This window comes from Balaenoptera ricei, chromosome X (assembly GCF_028023285.1).
Source record: "Balaenoptera ricei isolate mBalRic1 chromosome X, mBalRic1.hap2, whole genome shotgun sequence".
NCBI classification, from domain to species: domain Eukaryota; kingdom Metazoa; phylum Chordata; class Mammalia; order Artiodactyla; family Balaenopteridae; genus Balaenoptera; species Balaenoptera ricei.
In genome coordinates, this window is record NC_082660.1 from 106,984,384 (window position 1) to 106,999,533 (window position 15,150).

Consider the following 15,150-nt stretch of genomic DNA (forward strand, 5'->3'; position numbering starts at 1 on the left):
CCCCCAATTGCCAATCCAGTAGACTTTTGCCTTTTATCTGACCTTTGTTGCAGCATTTGATGAGATCGATCACTCTATTCTGGAAACTTGGCTTCTAGGACCCCACTGTCTCCTAGATGTCTTTCCCACCTCTCTGCAGCTCTTTCTTATCTGGCTCATCTGACGATGCCAGCCCCCTGTGTGTCACTATCCCCCCAGCTCCTGCCTTAGCTTTCTTCTCACCCTCCATACCCGCCCTGGGTGGCCTCATCTAAGCCAGTGGCTTGAACAAGCATCATTATACTCTAATGACTCCCAATCTCATCTCTATAATAACAATGACTAACATCTAGTGCAGTTTACTATGTGCCAGGCACTGTGCTAAATGGTTTGCATACAGTTCCTCATTTAAGCCTCATTTTACAGATGAAATAGATGCTTGGGGAAGCTAAGTGACTTGCCCAAGGTCACAGATAGAAAGTGGAAGAATCTAGCAATATAACCCCAGAGCCCTCTCTCTTAACCACTGACTACTACCACTTCCCAATGGCAGTACAAATGCCTGCTATTGGACACCCTCACTTGATGCTCCCTTGGCTCACTGAAGTCAAGAGTAAACCTGATGGCCTTGTTAGTCGCACACCTGCCCCCCTCCTGTGTTCCCTAATGAACGAGACCACCTTTCTTTCACCCAGTGGCCCAAGCCAGAAGAAACCTAGAATCACTTCAACTCCTCTCACTCCACGCCCACTTCAGCCACAAGTGTTGTCAATTTCACCTCTTTTAACTCTCAAGTCTGCCCCCTTCTCCATCCCCATCTTCTCTGCCATAGGTCACACTCTCATCATCATCTTTCCTGCAGACACTTATGAGAGGCTCCTACCTAGTCCCAGTCTTGGGTCTCTGCTGCCCTAGTCCGCCCTGTGCCCTGCTGCCAGGGTGTGATGATCTTTCTAAGTGCAAGTTGATCATTTCACCAACCTCTTTCCACTGCCCTCCTTAAAAGCCTTCACTGACTCCTGTGAGCTACAGGGAAAAGCCCAGATTCCTTGTGGCATAATAGATCCTTCAGACCTGGCCCTGCCAGCCCCTCCTACCTCATCTCCTGTCACGTTCTACCTGTACTCCTGCTTTGGCCATCTAGAAATACTTGCATTTCTTGGAAATACCACTCTCTTTGTACATGCTGTTCCCTCTGCCTGCTCTCCCAATGTCTGATGAACTCCTACTCATTCCTCAACACCCAGTTGAAAAGTTCTCTCTTCTGTGAAGTCCTTCTTGATTCCCCCAGGCAAAATTAATCCCTCTGATCCTTGTGTACCTAAAGCACTTTGTATAGCCCCCTTACTATGGCATATGTCATCTGTCTGTCTCTCCCACTAGGTGGTGAGCATCTCCAGGAATTAGCCTACTTACACCTCTGTATATTCCTGGCACCTGGCATAGGGCACATCACATAGCATAAACTCCACAGATGTTTTCTGAATGAAGGAAAATGTAGGATTGGTGCGTCATTTTTAATGTGTTTATTAAATAAATATTACATTTTTCTAAAGATGAGCAACCCCACTAGTGTTAGCCCCTCTTTTAAATCTCATTTTGAGGGAGAAATTTAGTCCCTGTGTAAACTTCAGATTGCTCCCAAAGTTTCTGGAAGTTTCAAAGTGCCAACTACTGCACTACTTGCTCACCATCTTTTCCTAGAAAGGTGAGGCTGCCATAAGGTGCAGGGTACCCACTGAGCCCTGATATGGCCACATCATTCCCAGGGGCAAGGGCAAGTAACCTTCCTCACCACTACTATCTCACTCTTCAGGTTTCACAGAATGTTTCCTTCTCAGCTGGAGATCAGTTCCCCCCTAGTCTCCAAAACTTGATTAAGTACCGCCCACTAACTTTTTTTTCATGGGAGTGATTTTTTCCCCAACACTCTATTTTTTAAAATTCAAACACCCAGAAAAGTTAAGAGAATTGGAAACAGCCTGGATAAACAACAAGGTCCTATTGTATAGCACAGGGAACTAATTCAATATCCTGTAAAAAACCATAATGGAAATGAATATGAAAAAGAATATATATGTATCACTGAATCACTTTGCTGTACAGCAGAAACTAACACAACATTGTAAATCAACTATACTCCAATAAAATAAATTTTTAAAAAAAGAATTGGAGGGGCTTCCCTGGTGGCGCAGTGGTTGAGAATCCGCCTGACAATGCAGGGGACACGGATTCGAGCCCTGGTCCGGGAGGATCCCACATGCCACGGAGCAACTAAGCCCGTGCGCCACAACTACTGAGCCTGCACTCTAGAGCCCGCGAGCCACAACTACTGAAGCCTGCGTGCCTAGAGCCCATGCTCCGCAACAAGGGAAGCCACCACAATGAGAAGCCCGCGCACCACAACGAAGAGTAGCCCCTGCTCGCCGCAACTACAGAAAAGCCCGCAAGCAGCAACAAAGACCCAACACAGCCAAAAATAAATTAATTAATTAATTAATTTTAAAAAATTGGAAACACCCATATACCCACCATATACCAGCTCCTTCAATTAATGTTTTGCTTTATCTGTCCCTCTAACCATTCATCAGTCATATATTTTTTGATGATTTCCATGTAAGTTGCAAACATCAATACACTTCACCCCTCAACCCTTCAACATGCATATCATTAACTAGAGTTCAATATTTGTTTATGGCTCTTTTAAAAGTAAAATCGACATAGAGTACACAAATATTTAGGGAATCTTTTGATGCATGCATTTTGATCAATGACACAACCCGTATCAAAATATAGCACATTATCATCACCCAAGAAAGTGCCTGCTGCTTCGGTTGGAGTGACTTGTTTAACAAGCCCAGAGCCGGTCCTGTTTACTTTCCCTGGATTCCCCACAGGCATTTATGTTCTCAAGCCAGTGTTTCCTGAGACATCACAGCCTCTCCCTGGCCTTGTTTTTCAGGTGCTCTCCCTTTCTCTGCTGGCTCCCTTCTAGTTTACATGAACCTGGAGAAAATCTGGAATGGACCCCGAGATCGGTTATCTCTCCTCCAGAACTTTGCCAATGTCTGCCTGGCTGCCGCAGTGACCCAGACACTCTCCTTTCCCTTCGACACGGTGAAGAGAAAGATGCAGGTGAAGAGTTATGTTTGGGGGGGTTTGTGAGTATGTGGGAGGGATGGCTTGCAGTGTTTGTGGGTGGGTAACAACAGCAAAGAACACGGAGCCTGAGCGATGCCAGGTTTCCAAGGAGCCCATGACTGCTCATACAAACATCCTGCAAACCCTCACTCCGTGGCATTTCTGCTGCTAACCTCAGGGCAATGGACTCGAGCCCAAGCCGCCTCCCCATTCCCATCCTCTGCTTTTTTAGGTCTTTTATAAAGCGCTTTTCTTTCCTCTCTTCATAGCTGCCACCGCCCGTTACATCAAGGCGGCCTCCACAGCGAGGACAGGGCACCCTTGCCTTCATAGCCTGTCCTTACTTCAGTGAAACAGACTGGAAAGAACCAAAATAAGCCAGGAACTCTCAATAGCAAGGGGCCAGTAGTCCCTGATTCCCCTGCTGAGGAAGTAACTGCATTTGAAATGGGCCGGTGTCTTAGTGGGATTGGCCCTGCATTTTCCTAATTGTTACCTAGGAAAACTCACAGTTTCTCTACAGACCACAGAGACAAAAGCCTGATATCTGAGGTCTCAAAGAGAGGAATTGGCTTAGCCTAGAATCAGCCAATTTTGATCAAAGAAAAATCAGAGTAGTCCAAGTAAGGTTGGGGGTTACAGGCAGATCCACACAGGGCAGGGGTGGGAGTCGGTGGACTCAGAATCAAGCAAGGCTTCACATCTGCCCTGAACCCTGCTCACTCTCCGCCAGCCTCCCTCCAGACTCCACATCCACAGGCTTGCCTGCCTCCCTGGCCTCTTCCGGGCAAATCTTGATTTATACAATCGATGTATTCCTGAAGAGCTGCTTGGATATTAACTTGGGGGAGTTGAATCCAATTTTAAATGATCAGTCCCCGCTGAGTTTGTTTTTCCCCAGGTCTCTAACTTGTCCCTCTGCTATCTCAGTGGTCCCCGGCTTCCCCACGTGGTTTTCTTGGCCAGGCCAGGCCAGGCCTCACTTACCTCAGCACTAAAAAGCCTGAAAGTACTTATCTCAACCTATAAAGAAAAGCTGCCTTCAGAACAATACACATCACAATTACACCCAATTCTGCTGCTCCAATCCATCAAACTTTTCATCTGTCGGGGTTGTGTTCCTTTCCTGTCCTTTGTCCAAACACATTTTTTAAATTGTCACGTTATTGTAATTTTAACGTAGATGCAAGTTTAAAGCCTGCTTAGTGTGTGCTTATTTATAAAAGCCATTATTCCTCATTTCAAGAGTAATGTACATACACTTAAAGATGGTTAAAATGGTCAATTTTATGTTGTGTGTTTTATTTTACCACAATTAAAAAAAAAGGAATGCACATAGATTATAGAAAATTTGGGAAATACAGAAAAATACAAAAAAGAAAATAATAATTACCTCTAAGCCCAACACCTATGCATTATAATGATTAATAGTTTTACTTCTGTGTATGTTCATGTGTGTATGCATATGTGTGTGTGCATAAATGTAAGTATATAATATATGCATATGGAAAGTTATTTTTCACAAAATTGCATTCCTACTGTATATAAAAATTAATATCTGTTTTTTTCACTTATTTTATAATGGATAGTGCCTCAGGCCATCAAATATTAAGAGCATCTTTTCTAATTATCACATATATTCCACCATATGGATGTGCCATAACTTAAAAAAAAAAAAACAACAGATTTATTCTTTCAAAGTTCCGGAGGCTAGAAGTTTAATATCAAAGTGTTGGCAGGGCCATGCCCCTTTTGAAGGCTCTGGGGGAGGATTCTTCCTTGTCTCTTCCAGCTTCTGGTAGCCCTAAGCATTCCTTGGTTTGTGGCAATACAACTTCAATCTCTGGCTCCATCGTGCCATAAATAACAATTTTTGTTTTTTAATATTCAGGCTGTTTCTAATTCTTCAGTATGATAACACCACAGTGAAAGCCCTTGTATTTTTTCACATTTGTGATGATTCCCTTTAGCTGTATTCCTAGAAATACAGGCCACAAGATAAAAATAATTCTAAGGCTCTTAATGAAGTTTGCACCCCAGAAAGGCTGTAAGTTTACGCCTGCACCAGCAGTGAGTGGGGTGGTTCATCTCAACTCCCATCAACAGTAATGACTATCACTTTCTAAATCCTTGTGAACCTAATAATAGCTGAAAAATGCTGGCACATTACTTTAATTTGAATTTCATTGATTATAAGCAAATTGTATGTTTTTCATATATCAATTTGTCCTTTGTATTTCTTTGTAAATTTTCTGTGTCCATTGCCTGTTTTTCTAGGCTATTCAGCTTTTTTTACTAATTGGTAAGAAGTCTTTATATGTTAAAGATATTAACCCTTTGTCATACACTGCATGCATTTTTCCCAGTTTGACAGTTGGCTTCTAATACTGTTTATGTTGTTATTATACATATTTTTAAATTTTTATGCAAATATATATATATATATATATTACTATTTTTTGGTTTCTAACTTTGCTCTTCTGTGTAAAAGGCCTACCTCGTCCCACAATCATATGACTATTCACTTATATAGTTCTTTAAATATTTTTGTTGTAATTTTTACACTTATCACCTTATTTAGAATTTACCTGAGGTATGATGTGAGGTAATCATCTGACTTTTAAAAAAAAATAGTTTACCAATTGTTTAAGCACCATTTTTGGAATACTCTCTTTTCCCCACTACTCCGTGCTGCGACTTTTACCACACCCTAGATATTTGTATATGTTCTAGGGTCTGTCTTGGGGCTGTGTATTCTGAGCTGTAGATTTGTCAGCCTGTCCTCGTGCCAGTGCCACACTATTTCAATTCCTATAGCTTCATAATACCTTGTAATGTCTGACAGGGCATCTACCCCCTCACCACTCTTCTTTTCAACATTTCCTTGATTATCCTCAGTCATTTGTTCTTCCTGATGAACTTTAGAACTACCTTGTGATTATGACTGGAGTTATGTTCAACCTATATACTTGGAATAATTTATGTAAAATATTCTATCTTTATTCAGCAATACTGTATATCTCTCCTATAGCTTCAGTCTTCTTTCTTTACATTGAACCATATGACATTGCCAACATCCTACCTTTTTGACATACCCAAAGGGCAACTTCATATGGTTAACTCTTATAAAAGTTGATTTCTTCATATGATAATTATGCTCTTTCTAAAAAAGATAGCTTCTTAAAAAAAAATCCAGGGTGAGGTTGAGTGGGAAGGAGGTATGATATACTACAAGCTTTTTATTCATTTTTTTTTAACATCCTGGCCCTAGGAATTTATCTTCCTGTCAGGAGTGAGAATGGGCTCTCGCTGGTTGGCCATCAGAAGATGGATGAAACTAAGGCTGCTTATATCACTGGCTTCCATGCTTTGAGGATTGCTTTTTGAAATAGTAGAGCCAGAGGCGTCTCGCCAGCACTTTCTGGCACCTCTTATAATTTAGTGTTCCTTATGCAGAGTTCAAGGTTTAGTGAGCTCACTTCCTCCCCATAGCAAGCCTGCTCAAACCCAGGGCTTTGAGCCTGGGGGTTGGAGCAGTCAGTGAGAAAGGGTAAGAGTCTAGGACCAACTCCGGTGTGTGGGTTTTTTCCCTACACCAAGGAAGTCTCCAACAGCAGCTGAGTGTCCTACAGTTCCACTCAACTCGGACACTCTCTACTCAGAGACAGCATCAGATTCCACAGGCCAAGGGCTCAGTCCCACAAGACTGCCCCCCCACTTCAAATGCTGGTGTCAAGTCCAGGTTGTCACCTGTGCTTCTGAAGTATAAATTAGAGGTTCCCACAGCCCCATCCTTGGATTCAATTAATTTGCTAGAGTGGCTCACAGAACTCAGGAAACCAGTTGACTCACTAGATTACTGGCAACCAGGCCCCATCCTTAGGTGCTTTCCAAAAGTCACTGCATTAACATAAACTCAGGCGTGGTTGAAAGGGGTTTGTTATGAATATCAAGGCACCTTTATTGCTCTCTTCACTTAGGTAATGTCAAGGATTATAGGAGCTCTATGCCAGAAATGGGGACGAAGACCAAGTATATATTTCTTATTATACATCACAATATCACAAAGGGTTTCAGATGAAATTCAGTGACATCTAAATGTGAGGGTGGAGGTTTCAGTCTTCTCTGTAAACTTTTAGCTTTCCTTTTTCCACCTGAGAGCTAGAACAATGACCTCTTATGGGGTAATCTAGCCACCACTACATTCTACTCTAGAATATACACCTACCACAATATGCTGTACACTAGAAGTGGGTATTTGGGGGTAAATTTGATCATATTTTCCCTTGTATGGAAGCCTTATGCATAATGCATACACAGAGCTTCAACAAGAAGCTTTCAAATAAGTGCAAAGTCATGATGGTTGTAAAAAAACCCAAAAAAATCCAAAGAGGCAATTGCATGGTTTTCACAAAATATGATCAGCATCCAGTTACGAATGACAACATAAATGTCATCCAAAGATACGGGAAGCGAAATCTTACGGTTGCGATCCAAGTGTTATTTTACAGGAGTTAATAAACACTAATACCTTGTCCCGCCTACTTAAAAAAAATTAACTCCCCAAAACAGAACCACAGGCTGCTTTTAAATGCAAACATGCGTTGCTTTCTCTGGCCATTAGATGTCGCTGCAGTAACGGAGTTTATCTGAGCACTACCTGAGGGTATGGGAGCCTTGCAGCTGGTGATCACCGACTAGTTAACAACCCCCTAATCCCTGCTCAAAATACATCTTCAGTTCGGAGAGTAAGGAACCTAGAAACAACAGGCTAACCCTAAATTCTGTTGTGGCTGTTGTTTGTTCCTGCAGAGCACTCAATCCAACTTCTCCAAGAAGAGAGAGCTTTAATAACAGTCTCCCCGCCACCCGCCGTGGGAGCAGGCAGGGTTTGCCCGCAGAATTTATAAGGAGAGAGCTTTGCGGGGCAGCCGGGCTGCTCTGACCTGAACACACTTAATGGTAGCATTTGCATTCCATCGGCTTTCCTCCTCACACTGTCCATCAGGAAGCAAATCAATGTCAGGTGTCTGTTAGATAACAAGCTGGACAGGGAATTTCCTGAACCCCCATACCGACTGGCCACTTTGTCTGAATGTCTCATTCTCCTAATGAATGCTTTATCCAGACACACACAAAATCTGTCCGTTTAATGCCGCATCGGGTTGGAAGTCTCTTGAACACTAATGACAGTAATCATAAGTCTTGTTTAACCAGCTGAGCCCTTCCTTCACCATGCTTACACTCATTTTATTCCTTTTTCTTTTTCTCACCCCGGCTCCTGGCTGGCATGCTAGAGACTGGAGAGGTAAATAAATTATGCATGTGCATGTTTTGATGGGATGGTTTCTGGTGGGAAGGGGGTGAGTCAGCCCTGCGCACAGATAGGATGAGGTGCCCCCATACCTGGGGCGCTCTCATGGCCCCCAAGACCACCCTGCCTGAAATGCCCTTAGCCACACTTCAGCACATTTCAGCTCAAGCTCTTCTAGGTATATACCCAGCCTTTCCACTTTTGTCTCTCCCACACCTGGCCCTGAGCTTGGGACCAAAGAGGCTGGCAGCACTTAGTGTATTGAGAGGACAAGTAGAACAGTAAAATACTGATGGAGATTAGTTTGTCTGATGAATCTGTGGGCTCTCCATAAGGACCAGGGAGTCCTGAGCAAATGGTTCTCTGGACAGTTCATGTGGAAAAAAAAGAGGAAGATAAGCTGCCCGGAAAATCCAGGGAGCAGCTGAGAAGGTGGAGCTTTGGAATCTGGTGGGCCTTCTGAGAGGATCAGGAGGGAGGCACCAGGCACAAGCTCAGTCTCCCGCAACTCTGCCTGACCCCCCTCCCTGCAGCCCGTATTAGGTGTCTCTGTTTCATTAAACATAAAACCAAGTGTTAGCCTGTTGCTTTCTACCCAGGGGACTTCGACCCCATCAGGGCTCACAAGGCAAGCAGGATTAGGCCAGGTCAGCATTTGAACTGAAAGCACATAAGATGAAGGACAGAGGTAGTATCCAAGGGGCACAGCTGACTGAGCAGAAAAGGCACGGTCCCTGAGTGAAGAGAGGGCCCCAGCTGTTCAGACAGATGCTTGAACCTGCCTGAGATGCTGAACTGCGCAAGTAGCTTCATCCATTCCCGCCAGGGCGCCCCGCCCCTCTCGTGGTTCCTCCTGCTCAGATCCACATCCTCAGCCCTGAGCCACATTTCCCGAGCCCTGGTCCCACACTTCTCACTGTTTGCCGGACGCTGCCATTTGGCTGTCGCCTCTCCAGGGTCACCTCTAAGCATGTATCAAACTGTCTTCCCAAGGTTCTGCATTTCAGTGCTGTCATTCCCCCAGCCACCCAGGCTGCAGACCCGGAAGTTGTCTTTGACTCTTTCTCTTCCCCCTCCCCCAGTCAACCTTGAACCCAGTTGGGTCTTCATTCCTAACGCTCCCACGTTGGTCTTTCTTTTTGTCACTGTCCCTGCCCTAATCTAGGACCTTATCAGCTCATACCTAGGCTACTGCAGTAATCCTCTAATTGGTCTCAGGATTAACTCTGAAACTGATCATAAGCATTGGGTACTAATGTACCAGGCACTGTGCTAAGGGCTTTATGCTCATTATCTCATTTAATCCTGGCAACAAACCTGCCAGGTGGGCACTGTGCTTATCAAGCCCATTTCACAGAGGAGAAAATCAAGGCACTGAGAGGTTCTGTAGCCTGCCCAAGTTCACACACTCAGTCACTGAGTAACCTGAAATGTAACTTATCTCCAGGGCCAATATTCATTTCAGTCCCCTCCAGCCCAGGCTTCTGCCAGATGAATTTTCTTAATATCTGCCTGCGTTGTGTCCTTTATTGCTCTGAGAGAATAAAGGCTGAGCCCCTTGGCCTGGCAGGCTGCCCTTACCAACTTTGCCGCGCTCGTTGCACAGAGGCCCCCTATATCAGGAGTCGCAAAATCAGATGCCGGCAGGAACTTGGAAGTAACAGGAAAAAGAGAAAGTAGGGAAATGCAGGTAACATAACACTCACCCGCTAGAGAATAAGGATTCCGATGCAGTCTGAGCCATCCTCGCTTTCAGAAGCATTCTGGAGCGCTAACTGCACTGTGCTCACAAAATGTGACCAGCATCTAAATATGAATTGCAGCGTGGAACAAAGTGGGCCAGGGGAGGCTGCAGCAAGTTCCTCTTCTCCAAAGGATAGATGCCATTTAGAAATGTGGGCCCACTTTTCAAGGGAGCCTGAAATCCAGATTTTTATGTAAGATCCCAATTTTTCATTGTTGGCAAATAAAAATTGTTAAATCCTGCCAGGGCTAAACAGAACATGCCTTTTTCTGACCTCTGCTCTGTTCCAGCCTCCAATTCAATCAAAATTATCTTAGCCCCCCTCCCCCATCCCCCTGAAGAATAAGTGTATTTCACATTCCTGTCCCCTCTGCCTGGAGCATCTACCTCCATCTCACCTGACATCTGCCTTGTCGTGGCTGTCTCTTCTGACCTACAACAGCACACATCTGTTGCTTTCGTTTGATAAAGGAGTTGGCTTTTCCTACCCCTCAAACATCGTGTTGGATAAAGGCAGGTGTTTTGCCTCTGTAGAACCACAAATGGGGGTGTTCCCTACGGCCTCGGAGGGGATTCCGGGGTAGGAGAATCCAGGTTAACTAACAGGATTCTCTGCCGATAACTGCAGATGCTGTTTTCACTGTCACTCCCACCCCACCCCCAAGGGCATATTTTGTTCCAAAAGCTTTGTGGGTGAACAACCCCTTTTAAATGATGCTCTTAGCCTGTATGTGCGCTCTGGTCCAGCTGGTTTATTTTCCACAGCATTTCTCCGCGTGCCCCACCTTCTGCCATCTCTCCACCATTGCAGCACATCTCCACCCTGTCTGAGCCCCCTCCTGAAGCCTTCTCTCCCCTCCTCAAGAGGAAGAAGTCTCCCCATTCTGAACGCCCAAAGCTCCCTCTCGCTATAGCTCTCAGGCCCATGTCACATGCTTCCTTGTATCGTAATCTTCTGTGTCCATTATTCCTTCTAGACTTTGAGCTCTTTGCCTTTGGGACGTATGTCTTACACATTTGTATGTCCCCACAGCACGTAGCCTCATGTAGCAGGCACTCGATACTTGTTTAAAAATGAATGAAGTTCAGGGCCGGCTTCTGAGATCTCACTGCCTTGTGAGTACAAAATTGAACCTTAGCTGCTGCTGGGTGAGCCCCAAGTCTGTGTGCTCGTCCCTACCCCTGCTGAAGGTAAGAACAGCCTGCCCTTTCCCCAGCCTGCTGACCTAGGGAAACCTCGGCTTGTCCCCTGTCTCAAACTGCCTGCAATCCTCGCTCTGAAAGTGCACTATCTCCCACGCCCTACCTTAGCTCTCCAGTTGTGTATCGCAGCTCCAACAGCTGTCACCATTTCAAGATAAGTAAACATGCTAAAAGGACAGAGTAAAACAGTCTTGATGTACACGTCCCTCTTCATGGCAACCTCCCACCGCTTTGTACAGTGCCTGGAAGTGCCTGATGAACCAGCATCATAGCACTTGTATTCGTCAGTTTGTTGACTTCAGTAAATGTGATATGAATGAACAGGTCTAAATCTGTGCCCTCCTTTGGTGGGGAGGCTTTTGTCAGGGGTAAGGATGGGGACAAAATATGTCTGGAGGAGGTAACGAAAGGAAGGTTTTCCCTGGGAATAAGAAATTGTGATAATGTGATAAAACTACCATTTATTGGTCATGTGATACAGACCAGGCAGTTTATTATCCCATTCCATCCTCTTTATCGACCCTGTTAAGTACTGTTATTATTCCTAGTTTCTAGGTGAGGAAATGAGGCACAGAGAGGGTAACAGTCACTTAGCTAGCAAGTGGGGCGGGGGACTGGGATTGAACCTAGGTCTCTCCTTCAGGCCCATGCTTTATCCACCAGGACTGTAGGGGCTTGGTCCTAGATGCTAGGTAATAGGTTATTTTTTTTTCCAGTTCCCTTGCCCCGGGTGTGGGAGTAGAGGATGAGGGAGAGGGAAACCTAACCTTGAGATTTGGGAGCACTCGGCCTCAGTCGAAAAACACAGTAGTGCGCAAGCTCAGAAACAGGCACGAGGGCGGCTTTGGCCAGGGAATGGTTAACTCAAGTTGGAGAAAAAAAAAAACCTTTGGAAAACCAGGCTGTCAGCGGCTCTGGCTTTCTTTGGCCACTGGCAGCCTGACAGTGGAAGGCTTGAAGCCGGCAGGTTGGAATGAGAAGCAGAGAACATTCAGCAGCCATGGACCTTTGGCCGCCGCGGACTGGCCACGCCGCTCAGACGGACTGGGAAGAAAGCCCCTCCGGCTCACCGAGCCCCTAGCAGAGAAGGTGCAAAGCCCCAGGAGGGGAAAGTAGATTGTTCTCATCACACCTGCTAGGAAGCGCTAAGCGAGTTTCAGATGTTCCACCTAGCTCAACATTTCTTGGTTGACATCGTGTCTATTGTCAGTAGGAATAGAGTTCTATTTCCCCAGCACAGCCAACTTGCCCGATGATCCTGAAGTACGAACACTGCTGGGTTCTAAGCTCTCGGGGTCATGGGAGAGGATGGGAACCTTACCTTTTTAGTTCGTTGCATTTTTAACTCCTTGCCGTCGTCTTGCTCTGGGGGCTGGCCCCTCTGGGGACTGACTTCTTCTGCCTAAGTCAGTAGCATTGCCTTGGCATTCTGAGAAAAAAGTATGCTTTTCGGATCCAGGTAGATGTCTGGACATCCCTCAGGCCAGGTGGCTTCGTTTGAGCATCATCGTTAAGGTGTAAGGAAAGGACAAGTCTCCCCTTTGTTTTTTCCAAAGGTGTAGAGTGCCCTAAATACTTTAGGGATGGCAGTTGTTGATCATGGAAACGAGACTCTCCCCTAGAGGGCAGGCGAGGAGGGAGTAGGGAGGAGCCTTCCTAATTCCACTCATTGTGAAATCACTCTGCCCTTTCTCCTGACCTGAGCTGGCTTACTCCTTCCAAGAGATAAAGTCTAGGTATCAAAATGGCCACCCTCTGCTAAGCAGAGTTCTTTGAGCTCCAGCTAAACAATAACAGCAGCTAAGACAGGCGTTCCCCTTCCCCCTGCCTCCAGAGTGGGGGTGAAGAGAGAGGTAGGGGAAAGGGAAAGAAAGGTCCCAGAAAAGGCCTGCTGTCAGCCAAGAAAGGCCTGCAGCTGTCAGCAGTCATCTGCGGCTCCTGCTGTCAGGAGGAGATGGACACTGGGGTTTGCCCATCCCTCCACTGGGCTCAAGCCAGCTTTAGAAACGCAGCACCGGTTTTTACCTCCTTTCCCCCACAGAGCTGTTGTTCATTTGTTTTTGACAGCTGTGTTCATCTTAAAGCTTTCATGGGCAGATTAGCTCATTGGTCCAGAGTGTGGGCTTTGGATGCCATCCCTGTCCCTTACTCTTCCCGTGAACTTGGATAAAAGCCACATCGCCTCTCTGAGCCTCACCTTCCTCATCTGTAAGGCACAGGGAGAAGCCTAGTGCCTGGCTCATATCCCCATGGAGAAGACTGAATTGGGTTAATGCAGATACAGAGCCAGGAACAAGGTAAACACTCAATATAAATACTCAGTAAAACCGAGGTACTATTTTTATTCTTGAAGCATCTCTTCAGAATCTACGCATGGCGTTGAAGGCCTGATTAGAACCATAAAAGCCGGGCCAAGTGTGTTTGTGTGTTTCCTATGATCGCTATAAACACACAAATGAGCTAGCATCGCAAGACCTCAAAAGATCTTCCGTCTCTATAGATAATGGTGATCAGGGATGGTAGGGGAGTGGATCATTCATTCGTTGGGTTAATTTAACAGGCGTTTACCTAGAGGCCACCCTGCGCAGGTACTGCCTATGTCTGTATTCCCAGCCTGCAGAAAACTGGCATCTGCCAAACCTTCTCCTGCACCCTTCCTACCCAGTCTCACTCCCAATCAAGGTGACACTAGGGAATTCTCTGGCGGTCCAGTGGTTAGGACTCCGCGCTTTCACTGCCAAGGGCCTGGGTTCAATCCCTGGACGGGGAACTAAGATCTCCCAAGCTGTGGGGGGCAGCCAAAAAATAAAAATTAAAAATTAAATTTAAAAAGGTGACACTAAAAGTTGGCTCTTGGGCCGCTGCTGCTCAGCACGCGCTCCCAGGGCCTCCCTCTGCTGCTCTCGCTTGCATGCATCTCAATTGCTTTCTGGCCCAGCTGCACTTTTGATTTCCCCGCCCCCGCCCCCGCCCCCAATCAGCACGTGGGAACTGTTTCCCTTCTCTTCCCAAGCAAAATACTAACCTGCTGTCCATTTACTCGCTTCCCCCATGTCATTGCGGGCTTTCCGAGCAGGTCCTCCGGCACCTCGGCCAGGATGGGGGGGTGACTTGTAGGCTTGCCAAGCCGGGGGCAGGTGCCTGCACCGGTTTGTGTGGACGTCCCCACCACAGAGCCAGGGTGCGTCTCGGCTGTATGAGGATAACTCTTGGGGACCTAGCTCTGCCCAGAGAAACTTGGGCCATGTGGCTCACAGGACATAAAGGTCCTTTTACTTCAATACCATTGGCTTTTTTTCTTTTTTTTTTTTTGGCTTGTTTGACTATTGGGGATTTGCCAAAGGACAAAAGCCTCCTACCACAACTGCCTTCCATGCATGTATGTCCTCAGATGGCTTGGGAAGTGGACCACTTGGTCTTCAGGTTGCGTCCCATATGGCTACAGAAGAAAAAAGTTGTTTCCAAATACCAAGTGAAAGGTTTTGAGCTCCTGTTTGCTCCAACTAGCAGACTCTCTTTTTTTGTTTTTGTTTTCTTTCTTTGGTCTCTCCTTTTAAATGCTTTTTTTTTTTTAATTAAGACTTTGGGGGTTTTTTGGAGCAGTTTTAGGTTCACAGCAAAATTGAGAGGAAGGTGCAGAGATTTCCCACGTACCCCTTCCCCACACGTGCGCGGCCTCCCCCATTACCCACAGCCCCCACCAGACGGGTGCATTTGTTACCAAGGATGAAGCTACACTGACACATCTCAATCACCCAAAGTCTGTAGT

At 45.9% G+C, this 15,150-nt stretch overlaps 1 protein-coding gene across 1 annotated transcript in view; it reads left to right on the plus strand.

Moving 5' to 3' along the window:
• The window catches only part of SLC25A43 (solute carrier family 25 member 43), a 41,589-nt gene that overhangs the window by 7,482 nt on the left and 18,957 nt on the right, over positions 1-15,150 (plus strand). The window contains exon 3 of the mRNA XM_059910968.1: positions 2,942-3,114. Within this exon, the coding sequence (XP_059766951.1) occupies positions 2,942-3,114 (173 nt within the window). The remainder of the gene's footprint in view (positions 1-2,941; positions 3,115-15,150) is intronic.